At 63.1% G+C, this 23613-nt stretch overlaps 2 protein-coding genes across 5 annotated transcripts in view; one reads left to right on the top strand and one right to left on the bottom strand.

Annotated features, from left to right (window-relative positions):
• Positions 1–23613, top strand: part of SPPL2B (signal peptide peptidase like 2B) — a 25047-nt gene extending 1434 nt beyond the window's left edge. The window contains exons 2-15 of one of the 3 annotated variants that reach the window (XM_030795912.1): positions 4229–4348; positions 7863–8045; positions 10680–10769; positions 10996–11135; positions 11758–11897; positions 12007–12103; positions 12817–12933; positions 15015–15096; positions 15766–15840; positions 16939–17001; positions 17130–17229; positions 17823–17900; positions 20297–20457; positions 21759–23613. In XM_030795912.1, coding sequence (XP_030651772.1) covers positions 4229–4348; positions 7863–8045; positions 10680–10769; positions 10996–11135; positions 11758–11897; positions 12007–12103; positions 12817–12933; positions 15015–15096; positions 15766–15840; positions 16939–17001; positions 17130–17229; positions 17823–17900; positions 20297–20457; positions 21759–22022 — 1710 coding nt within the window. In that variant the 3' untranslated portion in view covers positions 22023–23613. Of the gene's footprint in view, positions 1–4228; positions 4349–7862; positions 8046–10679; positions 10770–10995; positions 11136–11754; positions 11898–12006; positions 12104–12816; positions 12934–15014; positions 15097–15765; positions 15841–16938; positions 17002–17129; positions 17230–17822; positions 17901–20296; positions 20521–21758 lie in introns of all 3 variants that reach the window. The other 2 variants (XM_030795911.1, XM_030795913.1) reach the window with 2 other exon arrangements.
• LOC115830862 (extensin-like) lies at positions 7954–10250 on the bottom strand. 2 transcript variants are annotated; one of them, XM_030795914.1, is made up of 2 exons: positions 8591–10250; positions 7954–8315 (listed from the first exon to the last, which is right to left on the bottom strand). In XM_030795914.1, exons 1-2 carry the CDS (start codon positions 10071–10073, stop codon positions 8029–8031), a joined length of 1770 nt encoding a protein of 589 aa, XP_030651774.1. In that variant the 5' UTR covers positions 10074–10250; the 3' UTR covers positions 7954–8028. The 2 variants fall into 2 exon arrangements, with proteins under 2 accessions (XP_030651774.1, XP_030651775.1); XM_030795915.1 differs by having other exon boundaries at positions 8954–10250.

Here is a 23613-nt window from a genome sequence, read left to right as displayed (position 1 = left end):
ACATTTGGAGGGAGGGGGAAAGCCAGAGGTGGAAGAAAGATCACAGAACTCTGTGGAGGGAGGGACTCAGTTTGCCTGGGAAGGCTTTTCCGAAGCAGATTTTTTTTTTTTTTTTTTTTTTTTTTGAGACAGAGTCTCGCTCTGTTGCCCGGGCTGGAGTGCAGTGGCATGATCTCGGCTCACTGCAACCTCCGCCTCCCGGTTCAAGCAATTCTGCCACCTCAGCCTCCCGAATAGCTGGGATGACGGGTGCATGCCACTACTCCTGGCTAAATTTTTTTTTTTTTTTTTTTTTTTTTAAGTGGAGACGAGGTTTCATCATGTTGGTCAGGCTGATCTCGAACTTCTGACCTCAGGTGATCCACCTGCTTCGGCCTCCCAAAGTGCTGGGATGACAGGCGTGAGCCACAGTGCCTGGCCCTGAAGCAGGTGTTCTGAATGATAAGTAGGAGTTTGCCGGGTCGGCAGGAGGGGAAGGGTGTTGGAAGCACCAGAAGCAGCATAAGCGGGGGCTGGGAGGTGTGAGAGCTGGCAGGTTATTTGGGGTTGGCAAGGGGTGGGCTGTGGCTGGAGTGTAGGGTGGAATAATGCTGGAAGGAAGGGTTTACACCCTGAAAGATGTCACCACCAAGGAGGCCTGGGGAGTGGGCCGTGGAGGGATGCTGGAGCAGGAGCACAGAGGAGGGGGCAGTGGTGCGAGTGGCCCCAGGCAGAGAGTGAAGGCAGAGCATTCAGCCTCCTAGTCTGGACGACAGGCCGTCTGGTGGAAGCCAGGCCGTGGAAGGCGCTCGGTGCTGGGGAGCGTGGACTTTAACCTGGACGGGCTGAGGAGTGCGAGCTTTATCTGGAGGGTGGGGAGTCAAAGGACGTGTCAGAGGGACGTGAGAGAGCAGGTGCTCCTTCCCCTCCCAGAACCCTGGTTGTAAATACACCCTGAGACACCTGTCCCTGGAGCGGGGCGGTGCTTCGCGGCAGTGGAAATCTGAGTCCGATTGCCCAAGAGTGAGACTTGCTCTCAGGGCAGGCGCCTGGTTGGTGACAGTCCTCAACTCGCTCGCTACCATTCTGTGACCCTGAGCAAGGAAGTCAACCTCCCCAGTGAGACACCTCCCCTCCCCCACCCCACGGAGCCCGCTCCTCAGCAGATCTGAGCTGGAGCTGGTGGCCCTGGCTGGACCCGGCCCGGCTCCTGGAACTCAGTCTTCCCAGAAAGGAGGCTCTCCCGGCCGGGACTCACTGGCCTGTTTCAAAGGCCCTTGACGTGGATGCTTTCACAGTCACTTCGAAGCAGGGTTTCTAAGCCTAGTAGTTTCTAAACCTGTGTGCAGTTGCAAAGCGTTTGTACTGCAATTGTGAAGGATTTGGAGGTCGAGGCTTGGGCCTTGAGCCTGTCCTTGTAGCCTGAGCTTTTTCTGCTCCTCCAAATTTTGGTGGGTCTGTCTAGAACTCAGGGCCCTCTTAGAGCTGTGGCTGTTGGAAGAATTGTTCCCCGTTCCTTTAACTCAGCAGGTGAGGAAACTCTTCCCAGTGAGATGCTGCGTTCTCTGGCCTTTGATAGAGGCACAGGCTTGTTTTTTTAATGGAAAACCAGTTTTACGAATTGTGGAGAGGAAAATGCATGAATGTGCCTTTGTACTTTTAAATGACCCTTTTAGAGACAAGCAGAGAAGCAGTTCTATCAGTTCCCATTTTACACAAAAGACACTTTTCACCAAAGTCCCTGATCCCATAGAGCAGAGCTCGGCAAGTGTTTTCTGGGAAGGGCTGGACAGTAGTTTTGCTGGGCTCTGTGGCGCACGTGGCCTCTGGTTTGGTTGCTTGGTCTCTCCTGTTGTTCTTCCAGAGCCGGAGAGCCTTCCTTAGGAATGGGCTTGGCTGTGTTCCAATAAAACTTTATTTACAAGCACAGAAGGTGGGCGGGACTGTGGATTCTTGGCCTCTGCCGTGACCCATAACATCCGTCCTGGAGTAGGAGCGAGGGGTTCTGAACACTGGGGGGCTGTGTTGGAAGGGGCACCCTCCGGGCTCGGCACCGGGGCCAGACTAAGGGGTGCTCTCAGGGGCAGGCAGTCTGGTGGGCAGAACTGGAGAGAAAGGGCTCCTGACTCTGCCTGGGCTCTGGGGGAGGTCACACGGGAGGTGCTTGGAGTTGGGCTGGGGCAGCTGTGGGAAGGAAGCAGCATTAGCCAAGAGCTATGAGACCCCCAGTCGATTGTGGGGACCGGGGCTCTGTGAGCTTTCACCATGCTGCCACCCCGAGGTCACCAGGGCCTTGACCCAGATGCTCCCAGACCAGGCCGGAGCCTTTGCTTGATTTCAGTGAGGGCCCGGCTGTTGGAGAGCCCATCTGTGCCTGTGTGCTGGGGTTGGTGTCTGGCACCAGGGACCTTTGGGACCTTTAGCCAAGCCAGAGCTCTCCTTCCCCAGCCCCAGCTTGGCAGAGCTGCGTCTGCACTGGGGGCCCTTGTGGCGTTGTGGTGTCGGCCCTTTTGGTGCGCAGCTCAGCGCCCGTGCAGACGTGGCTGCCATCCTGTTCCTGATGAGGCAAGTGGCTGTGGCCTGTTTGTTTCCATGGCAGGCCCCCTGGGGACCAGGGGGTGCGGCTGTCTCTCTGTCTGGGAGGTTTACAGCCTGGCAGGAGCCCTGCAGCCCCAGAAGGCCTGGCCCAGGAGCCTGCAGCGCGCAGATGAGCCCTGCAGCCCTGGAACGCTGAGGGCTGGGCGCTCCTGAGAACGGGTGGGCCTAGGGCATGGGGTGGGTCTCCTTGGTCCCTGGCACATGGTTTTTCTTCTGGGACCCCTCCTCCCTGTGCAGGCCGGGCTCCCCTGGGGACCCACACTGAGGGTCTGCAGTGTGGCACAGCAGCTGGGACCTGGGCCCCGTCGCTGTGAGACCCTCTGGTGACTGGTGTCCTGGCGAGATGGAGATGTCTTTGTCCGCTGCTGGGTGGGGGCCCTGGGCAGGGGAGCAGAAGGAAGGTGGGGATGGCAGGTGCGGGAGGCTGGACTGGGCTCTGCTGGAAGGACTGTGGTTCTGCCTAGGCCAGAGCCCTGCAGTGTCCGCCGTGGTCCCTGCGGTGGGAGGCGTGGTGAGCAGTGCCAGCATCCTGCGTGTGGAATCCGTCTTTCCTCATAGCTCCATCCTGCTCTGTTAAGCATTTAATTGAAGAGGCGGGGGTTGGCCCTTCTGGTCCAGGCCCGTCTACTCTGCGGCCCTCCTGGGAGGCGTCCAGGGCTTTGGGGCCTGGTCCTGCCCCCTACTTCGTTTTGAGAGCGTGGCAAGGGCCCCGGCCCGTTCTGTCCTGGGTGCAGTGGCCACCACCCCAGCTCCTCTTGGCCGGCTTTGGCCCCTCGTCCCCGTTCTGTGTCAGGGACTCCTGCCGGCGGATCCAGGCCTTCTCCCTGTGGCCTTCTCTGAGCCGCTGCTGCTGCAGGCTGGACAGCAGGAACTCGAAGCCCTGGCTGGCTGTTCTTTCTCCCTCCTGCGAAGTGGGAGCTGCTATGCTGGACTCTGCTGGTTTGGGGCTTCGTGGGGAACATGACACTGTCTGTCCTGCTGGTGGCAGCGTGACCTGTTGCAAACCTCAGCCTGTCCCACTCAGGACCCGGTGCCCATAGGCCCCTTGGCCCACCTGCTTCCTGCTGTTCTTCCAGTGGGAGCTGAGGGGTGCTGACCTGGGGATCCCCCTCGTCTGGGCCCCACCATGTGCCTGGGCCCCCGTGTGCCCTGGAGCACCAGCCAACAGGCAGTGCCCACGGGGCTGTGGGTCAAAGGCCACCCAGACCTGAGGGGTGCGGAGGCTGTATCCAGGCCTTCCGCCCAGGCCCAGGGCCAGGTCTGCTGGGGCCCTGCCCTGCTTCCCTGCTCAGGGCTCTGCCTGCGGCTGTCATTCTCCCACCGTGCCCACTGATCCTGGGAGGCCCAGGAGGTGGTGCGATCCTTGTTTTTTGGTGCAGAAACTCGGCAGCCACAGAGGGGTGACCTGACACACTCATGGTCACCAGCCTGGGGCTCCCTGAGGAAGGTGAGCCAGTCTGGGTCTTTGCTATAAACCACGTATGGTCACATCCCTATCTGTCCTGTCGAGAGAGGGAAGCATCCCAGACCACCTGGTGAACACAGGCGCCCTTCCTGGAGGCGTCCTCCCCTCCTTGGGCCTGTTTCTCGTGGGGCGGTGCAGCCCCGCATGTCCCGTGCTGTGGCTCTGACCGCCGGCCTTGTCCTGCAGGTGGCCTGTGAGTACGGCATGGTGCACGTGGTCTCCCAGGCTGGGGGCCCCGAAGGCAAAGACTACTGCATCCTCTACAACCCACAGTGGGCCCATCTGCCGCACGACCTCAGCAAGGCAGTGAGTACCCGCTGGCCGGGAGAATGCGGGGGCCCCAGGGCTCTAGAGACACATCCGGCTGGGGCTGCAGGAAAGATCCAGAGGCAAGAGGCAGGCCCTGACCAGGTCTGGGGGACCCTCAGCTGGCCCCCAGTTCCCCTGGGCCTCCCCAACCCTGGTCATCAATGCAAGCTGTCCATGGGGCCTTGGGGTGCAGATCCAGAGGCACCGGCCGAGCTCCATGTGGTAGATGAGGGTCTCTACTGCTCCATGCCGGGGTCCCTATCCAGTGGGCCCAGACAGAGGGGTCCTTGGAGGAGTGACAGCAGAGGGCACAGTGGGGCCCCAGGGACGAGACCTGTTCCTTTCACCATCTTCCCGACTGGGGCACTAACACGTGCTGCTGGATGGGTCCCTCCCTCAGAGGCCCCACCTCCTTTCCCACTTAGTCCTCAGGCCCCACCTCCTTTTCCACTGCATCCCTCAGGCCCCGACTCCTTTCCGACTGCATCCTTCCGGCCCTGCCTCTCCCACTGCATCCTTCAGGCCCCGCCTCCGTTCCCACTGCATCCTTCAGGCCCCGCCTCCTTTCCAACTGCATCCTTCAGGCCCCGCCTCCTTTCCTGCTGCATCCTTCAGGTCCCGCCTCCTTTCTCACTGAACCCTTCAGGCCCCGCCTCCTTTCTCACTGCACCCTTCAGGCCCCGCCTCCTTTACCACTGCACCCTTCAGGCCCCGCCTCCTTCACCACTGCACCCTTCAGGCCCCGCCTCCTTTCTCACTGCACCATTCATGCCTCGCCTATTTTCTCACTGCATTCTTCACTCTCTGCCTCCTTTCCCAATGCATCCCTCAGGCCCTGCCTCCTTTCTCACTTCGTCCCTCAGGCCCCGCCTCCTTTCACACTGCATCCCTCTGGCCCCGCCTCCTTTCCTACCACACCCCTCTGGCCCCGCCTCCTTTCCCACTGTGTCGCGCCCCCTCCTGGAGCCCTCGAGATGTGCTGGCGAAGAAGCACTAGCATCTTCCTGTCAGCTTTATGCATAGTGTGTGCGTGTGAGCACGTGTGTAATCAGTATGTGCTTGGACGTGCTCATGTGTCTGCATGTTTATGTGAGTTCACATCAGTATGTGTGCATGTGCCTGAGTGTTTTTGTGTGTGTGTGAACACACGTAATAGGTGTGTGTCAACACATGTAATAGGCATGTGAACACATGTAATAGGTATGTGTGAGGACGTGCCTGAGTGCATATTTCTGAGTGTGTGTGTGCGTGTGAGCACGTGTAATAGATATGTGCATGGACGCGTGCCTTAGTGCGTGTTTGTGTGTCAGCACACTGTGTGTGTGAGCATGTGTGTAATAGGTGTGTGGGGGCATGTGCATGGGTCCGAATGTGTATGTCTGTTTTTATGTGCACATGTGCGTGTGAGCATGCGTGCAATAGGTTTGTGTATGGATGTGTGAGTGCATGTGTGTGTCTGTGTGTGTGGTGTGTGTAAGCATGTAGCTATGTAATAGTTATGTTTGTGGATGTGTACATTGTCTGCACATGTGTGCGTGTGTACATGTGTAATAGGTGTGTGTATGTGTGTGTACATGTGGGTAATAGGTTTATGTGTGGATGTGTGTGTGCCTTTGTGTTTGGGTTCGTGTGTGTGCATGAGTGTGTGAGTGCATGTGTAATAGGTATGTGCGTGTGCTTCAGTGTGTGTGTTTGTGTGGTGTGTGTGCATGCATGTGTGTATAATAGGTGTGTGTGCCTGAGCATGAGTTCACAGGTATGTGCTTGTGTATGCACGTGTGTGCCGTGTGCTCTGGCCTGGCTGTGTGTGCATGTTTGTGTGCATGTGTGTAATAGGCGTGTGCTTGAGCATGAGTGTGCATGTGTGTGCTTGCGTGTGCAGGTGTGCCGTGTGCTCCAGCCTGGCTGTGTATGTGTGCACGTGTGCATGCGTGTGTGTGTGTGTGCGCCCCAGGTTGGCTGTGGGTGCGTGTGTGTGCACGCTGGCCTGGCTGTGGGTGTGTGCATGTGTGTGTGTGTGCACTCCAGCCTGGCTGTGGGTGTGGGTGTGTGTGCATGTATGCGTGTGTGTGTGCATGTATGCATGTGTGTGCGTGTGCTCCGGCCTGGCTGTGGATGTGTGTGTGTGTGCTCCGGCCGGGCTGTGGGTGTGTGTGTGTGCTCCGGCCTGGCTGTGGGTGTGTGTGTGTGTGCTCCGGCCTGGCTGTGGGTGTGTGTGCGTGTGCTCCGGCCTGGCTGTGGATGTGTGCTTGTGTGTGCGTGTGCTCCGGCCTGGCTGTGGGTGTGTGTGCGTGTGCTGTGGCCTGGCTGTGGGTGTGTGTGTGTGCTCCGGCCGGGCTGTGGGTGTGTGTGTGTGCTCCGGCCGGGCTGTGGGTGTGTGTGTGTGTGTGTGCTCTGGCCTGGCTGTGGGTGTGTGTGTGTGTGCTGTGGCCTGGCTGTGGGTGTGTGTGTGTGCTCCGGCCGGGCTGTGGGTGTGTGTGTGTGTGTGTGCTCTGGCCTGGCTGTGGGTGTGTGTGTGTGTGCTGTGGCCTGGCTGTGGGTGTGTGTGTGTGCTCCGGCCGGGCTGTGGGTGTGTGTGCGTGTGCTCCGGCCTGGCTGTGGGTGTGTGTGCGTGTGCTCCGGCCTGGCTGTGGGTGTGTGTGCGTGTGCTCCGGCCTGGCTGTGGGTGTGTGTGCGTGTGCTCCGGCCTGGCTGTGGGTGTGTGTGCGTGTGCTCCGGCCTGGCTGTGGGTGTGTGTGCGTGTGCTCCGGCCGGGCTGTGGGTGTGTGTGCGTGTGCTCCGGCCGGGCTGTGGGTGTGTGTGCGTGTGCTCCGGCCGGGCTGTGGGTGTGTGTGCGTGTGCTCCGGCCGGGCTGTGGGTGTGTGTGCGTGTGCTCCGGCCGGGCTGTGGGTGTGTGTGCGTGTGCTCCGGCCTGGCTGTGGGTGTGTGTGTGTGTGCTCCGGCCTGGCTGTGGGTGTGTGTGTGTGTGCTCCGGCCGGGCTGTGGGTGGGTGTGTGTGTGTGTGCTCCGGCCTGGCTGTGGGTGTGTGCGTGTGCTCCGGTGTGGCTGTGGGCGTGTGCTTGCATGCATATGTATGTGTGTGTGTGTGTGTGTGCGCATGTGTGTCTTGGCTTCAGGGGGTGTGAGGCCCCTGAGAGTTAGGGCCTTGTTCTCTGCACACTGGAAACCCTCCCCCTTCTCACAGGTGCCTGGCCATGGTGGGGCTGTGGTGGGGACCCACTCGGTCTTGCTGAGTGATCTGTGACGGCTCGCGGGGTGGCTCAGGTGTCAGGGGACAGCCATGTCTGTGAGGACTCTTGTCCCGCTCAGATGAAGCAGCCCAGCCCTCGCCCAGGGCCCGGCTGTGGGAGCCGCAGTAGGGATGGCTCTGCCCAGGTGGGCCGAGGCCACGCGGGGCTTCAGGTGAGGGCCGGGATCTAACTCAGCGCAGGCTTCAGGTGGGAGAAGGGGCAGCTGGGCCCTCCTGGTGACTGACATCACGTGAGACAACACCGTGCCCTGGCCCTTCCAGTCTTTCCTGCAGCTGCGCAACTGGACGGCCTCCCTGCTCTGCTCTGCGTCCGACCTGCCCACCCGTGGCTTCAGCAACCAGATCCCGCTGGTGGCGCGGGGGAACTGCACCTTCTATGAGAAAGTGAGGCTGGCCCAGGGCAGCGGAGCACGCGGGCTGCTCATCGTCAGCAGGGAGAGGCTGGTACGGACCTGCGCGTTCCCCGCCGGGCTAGCTCTCGGGGGCAGGAGGGGGGTGCAGGAGGCAGAGATGGCAGCAGCTGGGGCTGGTCTTCCGACTTCTCGCTAAAGGCAGGCCCCTCTGTGGGGAGGATCTGGGCCGAGTGTGACCGTGGGGAGGATCTGGGCCGAGTGTGACCGTGGGGAGGATCTGGGCCGAGTGTGACCGTGGGGAGGATCTGGGCCGAGTGTGACCGTGGGGAGGATCTGGGCCGAGTGTGACCGTGGGGAGGATCTGGGCCGAGTGTGACCGTGGGGGGATCTGGGCCGAGTGTGACCGTGGGGGGATCCGAGTGTGGGGGGGGGATCTGGCGGTGTGGGGGGGGGATCTGGGCCGAGTGTGGCGTGGGGGGGATCTGGGCCGAGTGTGACCGTGGGGGGGATCTGGGCCGAGTGTGACCGTGGGGGGGATCTGGGCCGAGTGTGACCGTGGGGGGGATCTGGGCCGAGTGTGACCGTGGGGGGATCTGGGCCGAGTGTGGGTGGGGGGGACGGCCGGTGGGGGGGGATCTGGGCCGAGTGTGGGCGTGGGGAGGATCTGGGCCGAGTGTGACCGTGGGGAGGATCTGGGCCGAGTGTGACCGTGGGGAGGATCTGGGCCGAGTGTGACCGTGGGGAGGATCTGGGCCGAGTGTGGGCGTGGGGAGGATCTGGGCCGAGTGTGGGCGTGGGGAGGAACTGGGCCGAGTGTGACCGTGGGGAGGATCTGGGCCGAGTGTGACCGTGGGGAGGATCTGGGCCGAGTGTGACCGTGGGGAGGATCTGGGCCGAGTGTGACCGTGGGGAGGATCTGGCCGAGTGTGACCGTGGGGAGGATCTGGGCCGAGTGTGGGCGTGGGGAGGATCTGGGCCGAGTGTGGGCGTGGGGAGGATCTGGGCCGAGTGTGACCGTGGGGAGGATCTGGGCCGAGTGTGACCGTGGGGAGGATCTGGGCCGAGTGTGGGCGTGGGGAGGATCTGGGCCGAGTGTGACCGTGGGGAGGATCTGGGCCGAGTGTGACCGTGGGGGGGATCTGGGCCGAGTGTGACCGTGGGGAGGATCTGGGCCGAGTGTGGGCGTGGGGAGGATCTGGGCCGAGTGTGACCGTGGGGAGGATCTGGGCCGAGTGTGACTGTGGGGGGATCTGGGCCGAGTGTGGGCGTGGGGAGGATCTGGGCCGAGTGTGGGCGTGGGGAGGATCTGGGCCGAGTGTGGGCGTGGGGAGGATCTGGGCCGAGTGTGACTGTGGGGAGGATCTGGGCCGAGTGTGGGCGTGGGGAGGATCTGGGCCGAGTGTGACCGTGAGGGGGATCTGGGCCGAGTGTGGGCGTGGGGAGGATCTGGGCCGAGTGTGACCGTGGGGGGGATCTGGGCTGAGTGTGACCGTGGGGGGGATCTGGGCCGAGTGTGACTGTGGGGAGGATCTGGGCCGAGTGTGGGCGTGGGGAGGATCTGGGCCGAGTGTGACCGTGGGGAGGATCTGGGCCGAGTGTGACTGTGGGGGGGATCTGGGCCGAGTGTGACCGTGGGGGGGATCTGGGCCGAGTGTGACTGTGGGGAGGATCTGGGCCGAGTGTGACTGTGGGGGGGATCTGGGCCGAGTGTGACCGTGGGGAAGATCTGGGCCAAGTGTGGGCGTGGGGAGGATCTGGGCCGAGTGTGGGCGTGGGGAGGGCGGAGATGAGTCGGTTTTTCCTGTGTTGCTGGCTGGGGCTGTGGAATTTTGGCCGTGGTCTTGTTGGGTGCCTGTCCTAGAGCAGCTCCCAGTGTTGACGGAGACCACACCCTCTGTGGGGATAGGATTGGGGTGGCTTCTGAGGAGCAGGTGGCCTGGCCCTGAAGCTGGTCCTTTCTGGGTACCCTGGTGCCCTTGCCCTCTAGCCGATGGGGCCGTGCTCGCCTGTGTGGTCCTAGCCAGGTGGCCTGAAGCTCGGCCCCTTTTCCATCTTCTGCAAAATGGGGCTGTGGTTGAGAGCTGGGGGCCTGGCAGGGCTGGTCACAGCACAGGGACATGCTGACTGCTGGGCTGGGCAGGGTGCACGGCCGCCCCTGCAGTGTAGTTTTGGGGTAAGAAGAAATGGAGTTCAGGAATTCCCTCACAGCCCTGCCTGTGGCTCTGGGCTGCCCCCGCTAGCGTTGCACCCTGAGCCTGGCAATCCATGGAGGCCAGGTGCGGGGGCTCAGGGCCGAGGGCAGAGCAGGCTGGGCAGAGCCGAGGGTGCCATCCCCATCTGCACGTGCTGCCGTCGTAGTTGAGAGAGGCCCTCAGTGGGTGCGGGGCTCAAGGTGGCTTAGTGGGCAGGCGTGGGCTGTGACAAGTGTCACTCAGGATGTGTATGTGTGGTTTGGGAGTCCTACGGCCGAGGGAGGGATTGGTGGCGCTTTTAGGCCTAGGGCCCTGTTGTCAGGTGAAGAAGGCTCGATGCCCTTTGGCCTCCCTGTTCTTGGGTCCTCCTGGGAGGCCGGAGGCTGCCAGCTGCAGAGGGGGAGCCGGTAGGCACCCCCAGCCTGACCCAAGCCTCGAGTGAGGGTCCCAGGAGAGGAGGTGAATGGGCACAGAGCTGGGGGCCCACCCACTGCTGCGGGTGATGCCTGCCGCTCCCTCCTCTGGGCCCCCAGGTCCCCCCGGGAGGTAATAAGACGCAATATGATGAGATTGGCATTCCCGTGGCCCTGCTCAGCTACAAAGACATGCTGGACATCTTCAGGGTAGGTCTGTGCCGGCTCAGACCCGCGCTCTCCAGGAGACGGGGCAGGGGGCTCCGGGCTGGCTGCCGGGGGGGTTGTGCCTCCGTTGGTGGGATCAGGGTGGTGGGTGAGGCGTGGCCCCTGCAGGCCAGGGTCTCCAGCTCCAGCCCCACAGCCCACAGCTGCATGTGGACCCCTGGCTGGCGGGTGGCTCTGACGCCTGCCTCCGGTGTGTTCCTTGAGGCAGCGTTTCGGCCGTGCGGTGAGGGTGGCGCTGTATGCGCCTAAGGAGCCGGTGCTGGACTACAACATGGTCATCATCTTCACCATGGCCGTGGGCACCGTCGCCATCGGCGGCTACTGGGCCGGGAGTCGGGACGTGAAGAAGTGAGTTTCGCGTCGTGCGTGTGCCGTGACGGGGGCGGGCGGCTCTGACACGGGCCAGGACGGCCAGTCCTCCCGTCCAGAACGGCAGCGAGCACTTTGGCCTTGGCAGGGCCAGCTCGCCCTGTGGAGCTCTTCCTTTCTTCCTCAGGAGCGCCTGGGATAGAATCAGGCTCTTTACCTGCCAGGGTGGGCTCCGGGCACCCAGTGGGTGTGTGGGGCTGGGCAGGTGTGGATGTGGCAGGTACGGGCGTGGCAGGTGCGGGGCTGGGCAGGTGGCTGGGGCTAGCTACCCTCTCCTGCTGAGCCACCCGGGGCTGGGGAGGCCCCATGTCCAGGGCTCTTTATGCAGATCCAAGCTGCAGTTGTTGCCCGCACGGCAGCCTCTGGCCTGGCCTAGTGGCTGCCCCAGCTCAACCCAGGGACGCGGGCCCAGCCACCCTCTGCTGTGGGGTGTCCTCTGCCGTGGGGACGTTCGGGGCGGTTCCTTGCGCTTCAGAACCCCCCCGGGTCCCCTCTTGCTCCCGGGTTTTCTGCCCCGTTCCCTCGGGTGGCTGTGGGCTCCTGGGTCCGTGTCGGCCAGCCGGCCCCAGCGCCCCACGACCCCATGGTGTCTCCCAAGAAGGTACATGAAGCACAAGCGCGACGACGGGCCCGAGAAGCAGGAGGACGAGGCAGTGGACGTGACGCCGGTGATGACGTGCGTGTTCGTGGTGATGTGCTGCTCCATGCTGGTGCTGCTCTACTACTTCTACGACCTCCTCGGTGCGCAGCCCCGGTCGGGTGGGCCGCGGCGTGGAGATGCAGCCCGCCCTGTGCGGAGGGAGGGTGGCGTGCGGGCCTGGCCCCCGGCCTCACGGCCCTGCCCCTGCAGTGTATGTGGTCATCGGGATCTTCTGCCTGGCTTCCGCCACCGGTCTCTACAGCTGCCTGGCACCCTGCGTGCGGCGGCTGCCCTTCGGCAAGTGCAGGTGAGTCTGCCCGGCTGGCCCCGACGTGCCTGACTCTGTGCAGTGATGGCCACGGCCCCTTTGCCGCCCCATAGCCCCCCATGGTGCGATATCGCTCAGAGTCTACAGCAGGCACTCCCTCAGTGCTGGCCTGGGGCTCCTAGGTCCGGGAGCAGGGTGGAGTCCGGGCGAGCTATCAATGGAGCCCGCCAGCAGCCGGGCGCCAGGGGTGGCGGGGGGAGGGTGCCCTTGTCCCCAGGAACCCTGCCCCAGGTCGCAGGCTGGCGGGGGCACGGGAAAGCACCAGGGTTCTCTGGGGAACCCAGAAGGTTCCCCACAGCCCAGAGCTTGGCCTGGCTCTTAGGGGTAAAGGGAGCTGCGGGGGGGGTCTCCGACAAAGTCACACCTGGGTCTAGGAAGCGGGGCTCATCCAGGGGGAGACCTTTTTGTGTTGCCATCCCTGGGTGAGGAGGTGGGAGGTCTGGAGCAGGCAGGGCCTTGGGCGAGGGGCTCTGTGGGTGCAGCCCATGGCCCCCAGCGTCTGCCCGGGTTGGGCTCTGCCCTGCCCTTGGGGTGCCTACTGTTGTCATCATGCGGGATGTGTAGTTTAATGAGGAGAACAGAGTGGGGGCTGCCACTCTGGAGAGGGTGCCTGGGCAGGGCCCAAGGGTGGTGGGCAGTGGGATGAGGCCGGGAGCTGTTGGGCTTGGCTCTGACTGCCCCGTGCCCCCCAGGATCCCCAACAACAGCCTGCCCTACTTCCACAAGCGCCCGCAGGCCCGGATGCTGCTCCTGGCGCTCTTCTGCGTGGCCGTCAGCGTGGTGTGGGGCGTCTTCCGCAATGAGGACCAGTAAGTGCTGCTTCCCCCGAGCCCCGGCAGGCAGTGGCGTCCTCAGACGCACCAGGGCTCCTGGGGCCCTGACTCCCTGCCCTCCCTGGAGGCCGCCCCAGCCTGGAGCTGCTTCAGCACCGCGTTATGAAAAGCCCTGGCCCCGGGCTGCCCTGACAGTGCCGTGGGGTCGTTCCACCTGGGTTTGTCCGGGTGCCATGGGAACCCTGACTGGAATCCAGGAGGAGAGGCCGGAGCCTCTGTGGCCGGGAGCCACGTCATCCAGCCTGGATGGGACTCCTTTGTGGGGCGTCGCTGCCCAGGGCCACAGTCTGTCCCCTGCTGTCCCTGTCCTGGCACCCACGTGCACACCGCAGGTTCGAGGCCCAGGGTGTGGGCACCAGGGCATCCGATCCTCTTGGTCATGACTGCTGCAGCCTCTGAGCAGCGATGGAGGTGGGGCAGGCACTGCTCCCCCCATGCTCACCTCCCACACAGCCTGGACTTGCGGCTGCCTCCCGCCGGCCGGGCCTCCCCCATGAGGCCGAGTGCCTGGCGCAGTGTTGGGAGGACAGAGCTGGCCCGTCCCCGCCCGGCCCCCACCGCTGTCGCTGATACCATCTGGCGCTTCCTCCTGGCCTTCCCGAGGCAGCCAAGTATGCTTGGCTTTGGTGTGTATTGGAGCCACGGCACGTTTAACTGGCAGAAGGAAGACGTGAAAATATTTTGAATCCTTTGTACACAAAGAGAAAATGAATCCGTTCAGTTATTTCCAAGCCAGGAAACTCGCTCCGTCACATGAAGTTTGAGCAGGCCTCAGTCAGCTGGGCGCAGGTGCTCGTGCCTGGGATCCCAGCATTTGGGAGGCCAAGGCAGAACGATCACTTTGCCTGGGAGTTCAAGACCAGCCCGGGCAACAAGTGAGACCCCCTCTCTATTTAAGAAATAACATAAAATTAGAAAAAATAACTGGCCGCAGTTCTCTGGGTGCTTGTGGCGCGTGGCGCCTGGAATTGGCTGTGCCAGCATCTCCCATGGAGGTCTCTGTTCTTAGCAGCCGCCCTGCCCGGGAGATGTTTTTATCCCATTTTCAAATGAAACCTTTGATGTTTGAGATGCTGAGGAACGCTGGGGCACTCGTCCAGCAAGTGACAGGCAGAGCCTGCATGGGGGGCAGGGGCCAGCGGGGAGGGGACACTGGGGCTTCATGGGGCCAGGAGAGAGCTGAGGTTGCGGCTGACTGCAGGGGCCGTGGCCTTGTGCAGGAGGCGGTTCTGTGCTTTGCCCCAGGGCACCAGCCGCATGGCAGCCCCACCCACTGTGGTCCCGGAGGTTCTGTGAGGAAACCTGGTGTGGCACAAGTTTTAATTTAATAAACAGTTTGGGCACGGGGGCTCATGCCTGTAATTCCAGCTCTTTGGGAGGCGGAGGCGGGCAGATCACTTGAGGTTAGGAGTTTGAGACCAGCCTGGCCAACATGACAAAACCCCGTCTCTACTAAAAATACAAAAAATTTGCCTGGCATTGTGGTGTGTGCCTGTAATCCCAGCTACTTGGGAGGCTGAAGCAGGAGAATTGCTTGAACCTGGGAGGCGGAGGTTGCAGCAAGTCAAGATCGTGCCACCAAACTCCAGCCTGGGTGACAGAGTGAGACTCCATCTCAAAAACAAAACAAAACAAAACAAAAACAGTTTGGAGGGGTCAGTGCCCAAGCCCTCCCGCACATGCACCCTCTGCCTGGCCCCTGCCTACAGCCTGTGACCCCTGCCTACAGTGTGACGCCCACCATCCAGGGACAGCGACTGAGGGGACGCAGCTGGCCAGGCCCGTGTCCACCATCCTGGCTGCAGAGTGGTGGGCTCCTCTACCTGCTTCCGCAGGGTGGGCCCTGGGGTGGGGCCAGTGCCGCCAGCCTTGCTCCAGTTGTAACAGCAGGGGTCCTCCCACAGGTCTGGGGTCCTCAGGGTCATCCCCTGGGCAGGTGGAAGGGCAGCGGGGCCGCGTGCTGGCTGAGAGCGAGGGCCCTGTGTGGCTCATGGGAGGCGGTGTCCCAGGTGGTCAGCCAGCCTCCGCCCCGGTGGGGATGCTGCTTTGTCTTGCAGATGGGCCTGGGTCCTCCAGGATGCCCTGGGCATCGCCTTCTGCCTGTACATGCTGAAGACCATCCGTCTGCCCACCTTCAAGGTGAGCGCAGGGAGGGCACGGCTGCGGGGCAGCGTGGGTAGCCGGGGGGACCTTCATCCCAGCCTGGCCCGTGCGGGGCTGTGGTCCTGCTCACTGCCCTGGGGATGGCCGCCTAGGCCCGTTGTGAAGGGTGGGGCTTGAAGATTGGGTCCCAAAGCCCCCGCTGAGGCGGCCTGGGTGGGTGGCTGCGGGGCGGTTCCCGGCAGGGGCAACTCATGTCTGGATGAGGTGGTGGGGAGAGCGGTTGAATGGGGCTGGAGGAACTGGCCTCAGGCGGTACCGGGAGCGCGGGGATGTCATCAAGTCCCAGGCGGCTGCACTCCCGTGAGGGCCCCACAGGACCCCAAGTGAGCGGCATTTGAATGCCCGGGATGGCCCTCTGTATCCCCAGAGCCGGCCCTGTGTGGCACAGGCCTCTGCCCTCCCGTCCCTGCCTTCCTGTTACGTGGAGACTCTAAAAGCCTGACTTTTGTCCTTAAATCCCGACCTGGTGTTGCTTCCGAAGCTCCTCCTGCGTGGTGCATCGCTGGCACTGGGTGCGCTCTGCTCAGCTTCCCTTAAAGGCTTCCTCCCGGGAGGAGGCGCTGGGCCTCATGACAGGGGAGTGGGAGTAGGGAGTGGGGGAGGCACGGGCCGGCGGGGGGCCGCCCTCAGCCATGGGCTTCGCAGGCCTGCACACTGCTGCTGCTGGTGCTGTTCCTCTACGACATCTTCTTCGTGTTCATCACGCCCTTCCTGACCAAGGTAGGCGACCGCCGGCCCCCTCCACCCCACCACCCCGCTCCCCTCATCACCCTCCACCCCACCACCCCGCTCCCCTCATCCCCCTCCACCCCACCACCCCGCCCCTCATCCCCTCCACCCGACCACCCCGCTCCCTCACCCCCTCCACCCCACCACCCCGCCCCTCATCCCCTCCACCCCACCACCCCGCCCCTCGTCCCCCTCCACCCCACCACCCCGCCCCCTCGTCCCCCTCCACCCCACCACCCCGCCCCCTCGTCCCCCTCCACCCCACCACCCCGCCCCCTCGTCCCCCTCCACCCCACCACCCCGCCCCCTCGTCCCCCTCCACCCCACCACCCCGCCCCCTCGTCCCCCTCCACCCCACCACCCCGCTCCCCTCATCCCCCTCCACCCCACCACCCCGCCCCCTCGTCACCCTCCACCCCACCACCCCGCTCCCCCTCGTCCCCCTCCACCCCACCACCCCGCTCCCCCTCGTCCCCCTCCACCCCACCACCCCGCTCCCCCTCGTCCCCCTCCACCCCACCACCCCGCTCCCCCTCGTCCCCCTCCACCCCACCACCCCGCTCCCCCTCGTCCCCCTCCACCCCATCACCCCGCCCCCTCATCACCCTCCACCCCACACCATGCTCCCCTGCCCCCACCCCATCACCCCGCTCCCCCTCGTCCCCCTCCACCCCATCACCCCGCTCCCCCTCGTCCCCCTCCACCCCATCACCCCGCTCCCCCACCCCCTCGCAACCCCCGCCCCATCACCCCGCCCCCTCATCACCCTCCACCCCACACCATGCTCCCCTGCCCCCCACCCCATCACCCCGGTCCCCTCATCCCCCTCCACCCCATCACCCCACTCCCCTCATCCCCCTCCACCCCATCACCCCGCTCCCCCTCGTCCCCCTCCACCCCATCACCCCGCTCCCCCACCCCCTCGCAACCCCCCCCATCACCCCGCCCCCTCATCACCCTCCACCCCACATCATGCTCCCCTGCCCCCCACCCCATCACCCCACCCCCTCGTCTCCCTCCACCCCACACCATGCTCCCCTGCCCCCCACCCCATCACCCCACTCCCTCACTCAACCCCCTTCTGTGCAGAGTGGGAGCAGCATCATGGTGGAGGTGGCCACTGGGCCCTCGGACTCGGCCACCCGTGAGAAGGTGCGTCTTCTGACCGCAGGGTCTCAGGTTGCCGTGGGTCAAGGTGTTGCGTGGAGCGGAGAGGGCTCGAGGCATCCCACGGCCGAGTGAGGGTCCTGGAGGACGTCGTCCTCTTCCTGTCTTTGCAGCTGCCCATGGTCCTGAAGGTGCCCAGGCTGAACTCCTCACCTCTGGCTCTGTGTGACCGGCCCTTCTCCCTCTTGGGTTTCGGAGACATTTTGGTGCCAGGTACTGAGGCAGGTGGGGCACACGGGTCCGCGCTGTGGGGCAGGGCCCCGGGCGGCTGAGGTTTGCCTTTGGGAGTGAGTGGCCCGCACACTGTCGGCTGGAGATACAGCCCTGAGGGTCAGAGTCGGGCAGGTTGGGGCCGTCGAGGCCTGGGTGCCTGGGCAGCGAGGGCATTGCCTGGGTGGGGTAGGGACCCCCTTGGTTCCTAGGGAGCGGGGAAGGCCCCCGATTGCAGACAGCCTCACCCCATCCTGCTCGGGGTTGTGCAGGGGTCCCTGCTGGGGCCTGGGTCCCGGGTCTTAGTGAGCTCATGTTGCTGCAGAAGGCAGAGACTGTACCCTCGCAGCCTCAGTGTCCCCAGGGTCCTGCCAGGTGTGTCTGCCTGGACTTTGCTCTCACTGTGGTCTCAGTTGACCCACTGAGAGTCATGGCAGCCCTGTCCTGAGTGAGCGTGTGGCCTGTGAAATGACAGCAGCCACCAGGCAGCGAGAGGCCCACGGCGCCCACAGGTGCTCAGGTGCCCGCCCTCCCAGGAAGCCCTTGTTCCGAGGCTCTGCGGGCCCGAGTGAGCCTCCACCCCGTGCCTCCCCCAGGGCTGCTGGTGGCCTACTGCCACAGGTTTGACATCCAGGTACAGTCCTCCAGGGTATACTTCGTGGCCTGCACCATCGGTAAGTGCCTCGGTTGAGCCCGTGCTGGCCGCTCCGGCTCCAGCCCTGCCCCGACTCAGCCTCTGTCCTGACCCTGACCCCTAACCTCAACCCCAACCCCAACCCTAACCCTAACTCCAGCTCTAACACCGTAACCATAACACCCTAATCCTAAAACCGTAACACCCTAACCCTAACCCCCGGCCACTCCGGGAGCTGGGCTTGGGGGGCTGGGCCTGTGCCTGCATCCCCGTCTTTCTCATTCTCCCTGGGCCTGTGCCTGCATCCCCGTCTTTCTCATTCTCCCTAGCTTCCATTGTTCTGTTCCTTTCCTTTTCTTTCCTGTTTTCCTCTTTTTATCTTTTTCTTCTTTACCTTGTCTTCTAATGTTTCTTTTGTTATGAACGTATTTACACAAAGTGCCGTTATCTGTTGACCCACATTGTTTAAAAAAAAGTCCCCCACCGCAGCCAGCCCTAAGGAAAGAAGCTGCAGTGCTTTCTGGTTCCTGGGCACACGGGGGCGGGCCAGGCCGCCTCTGCCGAGCCACGCCCCCGACCCCGCCCTCCACGTGGCTCCCTAAATGGGCACTCCCAGGGCCAGGAGAGTTCAGGCCGGCCTGCGGTGCCTTTGGTTTGTGTTGGTCCCCTCACACCTGCTTCTTGCAGCTGCAGGTGCCCCTGGCTTTCCCCTCGCCCCATTTTACTGTCTTCATGATTATCCTTTAAAGTCACGGCTGAGGCCGGGTGCGGGGGCTCATGCCTGTGATCCCAGCATTCTGGGAGGCTGAAGTGGGAGGATTGCTTGAGCCCAGGAGTTCAAGACCAGCCTGGGCAACATAGTAAGACCCTGTCTCTGCAGAAGAATGCAAAAATTAGCCGGGCATGGTGACATGTGCCTGTAGCCCCAGCTACTCTGGAGGCTGAGGTGGGAGGATTGCTTGAGCCTGGGAGTTCAAGGCTGCAGTGAGCCATGATCGTGCCACTGCACTCCAGCCTGGGCAACAGAGTGAGACCCTATCTCGAAAAAATAATAATAAAATGAAAGAAAAAACAAAAACACAGCTGCAGAGATTTGTCTCTCCTGAAGCATAGTTTGTGAAGTTGTCCCTGTAATTCCTGAGACTGAAGCCGCTGAGGTTTTTTAGGTGCCAGCCCTCTCCGTTTGTCTCTGCTTCTGTCGATGATGGCTGATGGACACGTGGATGGTCTAAAATGGACCAATAGGGACGCTCCCTGTGTTGTGGTGTCAGAAATGCAGAGATGAGTGTCAGAAAAAGTGCCGGGAGCAGTGTGCTTGCCGGACACAGCGGCTCTTTTTTTTAAGAGTGTTCTAGTAAAACATTAATTTTCTCAGAGCTTTATTTTGAAATAATTTCAAATGACAGTCGCAGGATCGGTACAGAGAACTCCTGTGTGCCCTGTTCTCACAGGGACTGGTCATTTCCTCACATTCGCTTGATTCCGTTCTCTCTCTGCACAAACACACTCGTGCGCTGTCCTGTGTACTGCAGTTGGCCCTCCCTAGCCATGGGTTCCGCGGCTGTGGATTTCACCAGCTGTGGGTTGAAAATATCTGGGGAAAAGAAACTGTATCTGTACTGAATGTATGCAGATTGTTTGGGCCAGTATTCCCGAAGCAATGCCATGCGACAGCCATTGCCCGCGGTGACATCGCATTTGTATTTGTAGGAACCTATGGTGATTGATGGTTTGGCAGGACGCGGGTGGGTTCTAGGCAGACACTGCGCCAGTTTACATCAGGGACGTGAGCAAGGGGGGTCCTGGCAGCCTTCCCCTGCGGGTGCCAAGGGTGGCCATGCATGCGTTTGTGTACTTACACGCACAGCACACGTATGTAAATCAGGCTGTGTTCTCAGGGGACTGGGGGCATGGCCCCAGTGGGTGGACACCATGCCCTTTGACCCCAAACATTTCACCAGGTGTCTCCTGAGAACATACTTTATACGCCCACAGCTCAGTGTTCAGGGGTTTTCTGGTCAGGCATGTGTGTCACCTTCGGCTGATTTTCTCATTAGAGGTTCATGGAAACGGTGTCCCAGACAGGCCTCGCAGCCCCCCTCCGCTATCACGTCTGCCTCCCGCTGTCCTGCAGCTGCCCGGAGCCTGCCCCTCCCTGTCCCTCTCCTCGCCCTGGCCCTTCCATGTCCTCGGTGACCCTGACGCCCCTCTCACTGGCTCCGGTGGGGTCAGGGTGGGAGTGCGGCCCAGGAGGTGCCGGAAGGATCCATGTACTTTGGGGAGCCTGTGGCCCTGCCGGCTGAATCCCCGCTCTACCTCTCCCGTCCTCGCACACCCCTGCCCTGCACCACCCCCAGTCCGCTCACGTTCTTCGCAGGGAAATGGGTGGTGGCCCTGGCCTGCCTGGCTGAGGTGATGCCTCCTCTGTCCCCACAGCCTATGGCGTTGGCCTCCTTGTGACATTCGTGGCGCTGGCCCTGATGCAGCGTGGCCAGCCCGCTCTCCTCTACCTGGTGCCCTGCACGCTGGTGACGAGCTGCGCCGTGGCGCTCTGGCGCCGGGAGCTGGGCGTGTTCTGGACGGGCAGCGGCTTTGCGGTGAATACCAGTTTGCTCTGACTGTGAGAAATACTCGCCTAGTGAGCCCTAACTAGACTTAAAGTTGAGTGAGACCTCCAGCCACAGCCAGCCCCGCCGCCGCGACGGGGCCCAGGGTCCTGGCACCTTCTGCTTTGGGTGTTGTGCGCGTGTGGCGCCAGCAGAAGGACCTGCGAGCAGCTCCCATGCTGGGTGGGACCCGGGGGTGCTGGGTGGGACCCGGGGGTGCCATGTCCTTTCTAAAGTTGCTTCCCCCGAAACAGTCACCAGCGCCCCACCTGCGTGGGCATCGGGCATCCATCTCCTCTCTTGCCAAGAGCGAGGCGCCCGACTGGGGGTGGGGCTGCAGGGCCCTGGGCAAGGGGAGCAGGCCAGGCCTGGCTGTGGAAGCCCTGTCTCCTGTCCCCCTCCACAAGGCAGGGGGCGGTTGGCAAGGGTTAAACGCGCGATGCAGGGAGGGCTTACGCCATGTCGGTTCTACTTTTGTGATTTTTGTAAACAGGAGCGGGTGGGACCCCCCTTCCAATGTGCCGCTTGGGGTGACTTCCTAGGTTCCTGGGACTGAGGCACATTGCGCCCGAGAGCTGCCCCCGCCCCTCCGGGCAGCGCCTCTCGGAGGCCATGACTGCCCAGGGAGCAGCCCTGCGCCACAGGACGATCCTCAGGCTGTTGGGCATCGGTACAGCTCCTCCCGTAGCTGGCCTCCCTCTGGGGGAGATGCTGCGCTTCTCAGTGGTGCCGGCCACGCATGGGGTCCTGCGTCATGTTTTTGTGGAGGTTAAACCACACCCGTCCCTGCCGCACTGGTGTGATGCATTGGGTCGAGCTGTGGTTCCAGTGCCGAGCTGGACTCATGGGTCCCACAGACGGGACCATGGCCTGAGACCAGGCCCAAGGGAGAAGTCTCCTGGGGCTAGCACCCCCACCCCAAAGGTCTCCCCATTCTGATGGGCATTTCAGAAGGTTCAGGAGAAGCCGGGGACCAGGCCCAGGGGCAAGAGACGGTGGTCCGGGCTTTTCTTTGAAGAGGCTTTGCACAGCTCCCAGCCTCTGCTGGCCTCAGATGGCCCTCCCATGGTGCCTGTGCCGATGGACGGGGTCCTGGGTGCCCGTGGGTCATGGAGCCAGCCCCCTCCTTGGGACACCTCTGCTTGTCCCAAGCCTGGGTCCAGAGCCTCTGGGGATGGCACCTCATTTTGACCCTGCCCCTGTGGCCTGCGGGTGCTGGGCGTCCTGGCCGCTGCCAGGGCCCTCCTCTGGGTCCCTGTCTCCACCTCACCTCTGCCTCCCTTCTCCTGTAGAAAGTCCTACCTCCATCTCCGTGGGCCCCAGCGCCAGCCGACGGCCCCCAGCTTCCCAAAGACTCTGCCACGCCGCCCTCCCCGCAGCCGCCCAGCGAAGAACCAGCCGCGTCCCCCTGGCCTGCTGAGCAGTCCCCAAAATCATGCACGTCCGAGGAGATGGGGGCTGGAGCCCACATGCGGGAGCCTGGGAGCCCAGCTGAACCCGAGGGCCAGGACCAGGCCCAGCCGTCCCCGGTAACCCAGCCTGGCGCCTCGGCCTAGGGGAGGGGTGAGACGCTCGCTGCCGTGCCCGCCACACCAAGATGTTGGGGCTGCCTGGTGCCCACTGGAGACAGACAGAGAGACGCCTGTCCCCTGGGACTGAGGCCTGTGCTGTCTCCACCCGCCCCAACATGGTGCTCATCCTTGCCGAGACCCCTGCGGTCCGTGCCCGCGCCCAGCCCCGCTGCCCCGGCTGCACGCCTGCTGCTCCAAGCTCGCCCGGCTGCCACAAGCTCTCTGCGGGTCCGTGCTCCCCACTGGGGTGCGTCCTCGCGGCCCTGCCTGGCCTCTCTGCAGACCCTCAAGCGTCGTCTGCATGAGTGAGCAGGCGTGGGTGGACTCTGGCCGCGGCCACACTTGGTGCTCACCAGCTGCTTCGTCCTTCAGGTGACCTCCTTCCCCACAGTGTCCTGTTCTCCGGGCGGAAGAGCAGCTTTCTGTCTCCCAGAAGGCATCGCTTCTCCCTCTTGAGCAGATCGGAGCCCCTGGGAGGTTTGGAAGCTGCCTCCAAGCCTAGGACACGAACTGGCGGCCGGGGCGGCCTCTGGACCCTGACGCTGGCTGAGACAGGCCTGTGGGGCAGGGTTTCGGGGCGTGAACGAGGCTGGCAGTGAGTGGACAAGCTGCTTCCCTGGCTAAGGCCCTGCCCTGCTCTCAGCCAGAGGTGCCTGGCCGTGCCTGCACACTCCTCCCCGTTTTAATAAATGGTCGCAACTTCTAGAAGTCCTGCTGGTGCCACCTGGTGGGGTGGACGTCTCTCAGACTGCCCTTCTGACAAGCAGGGGTGGGTGCCAGGCAGGCTGAGTCAGGCCCTCAGGGGTCCCTGGAGCCCTGGGAGGGAGGGACTGGGTCGTGGGAGGTCCCGGTAGCTCCCGGCACCCGACCTCGCTTCCCGTGTGGGCCCTGTGTTGCTTTTCCACTGAGAGGGGCTTGGGCCTCAGTTCTCCCTGTGGCAGCGGCATTGATGTGTGGGTTCTTAACCCTCTGGACCCAGCAGCTAGGAGCTTCTGGAACCCACGAGGACATCTGCCACTGGCGTGGTCTACTCACGGATGGGGTCCTCCTGACTCCAGGGCAGAGACATCCGTGTGGGAACTGACCGAGGCGTGGCCCCAGGCCCGGGCATCCTCCCCTCGCTGCACATGGTCACTTCCGAAGCAGCGCTCCCTGTGGCCGCAGAGACAGAGCCTGCACCCTGGCTGTCTGTGGTGCCAGGGCCCCGGCTCCTGCCCGCCACCCGCCCTGTCCACGCAGCCTCTAGACTCGAGTCCAGAATCTGTTTCTGTCAAGTCAGTCGTCCCCAGCTGCACACGGGGACTGCTGAGCGCTGCGCTCTCATGGGTCTGTTCCAGACAGAGGGTGGCAGGGGTGAGCCCTGATCCCTTCCAAAAAATACCAGCTTCCGAGGGAGTAATGGCGCCTTCACTGAAGCCATTTTGTACATGGGGATGGGGTGGGGACGTCTCTTTTTTGGTGTTGGACGTTTGACCAGTGGGGAGGGGTTCAGAGGCGGCGGTCCTGTCCTTGGCTCCGTCTGTCTGTGTGGCCTTGCGGCCCTTCAGTCTGATCATTAAACACAGCTTTTGATACA

This window comes from Nomascus leucogenys, chromosome 17 (assembly GCF_006542625.1).
Source record: "Nomascus leucogenys isolate Asia chromosome 17, Asia_NLE_v1, whole genome shotgun sequence".
NCBI lineage: Eukaryota > Metazoa > Chordata > Mammalia > Primates > Hylobatidae > Nomascus > Nomascus leucogenys.
Note: the sequence above shows the minus strand (reverse complement) of the source record. Positions and strands in the feature narration are given on the sequence as shown.

Excerpts from the sequence above, each read along its gene's own strand:
- LOC115830862 (XM_030795914.1), bottom strand. The coding sequence starts at position 10,073 with ATGTCCCTGTGCTGTGACCAGCCCTGCCAGGCCCCCAGCTCTCAACCA. Across the intron at positions 8,316-8,590 it reads CACGCCCACACTCGGCCCAG|ATCCTCCCCACGGTCACACT; the intron begins ATCCCCCCCCAC and ends CACTCGGCCCAG.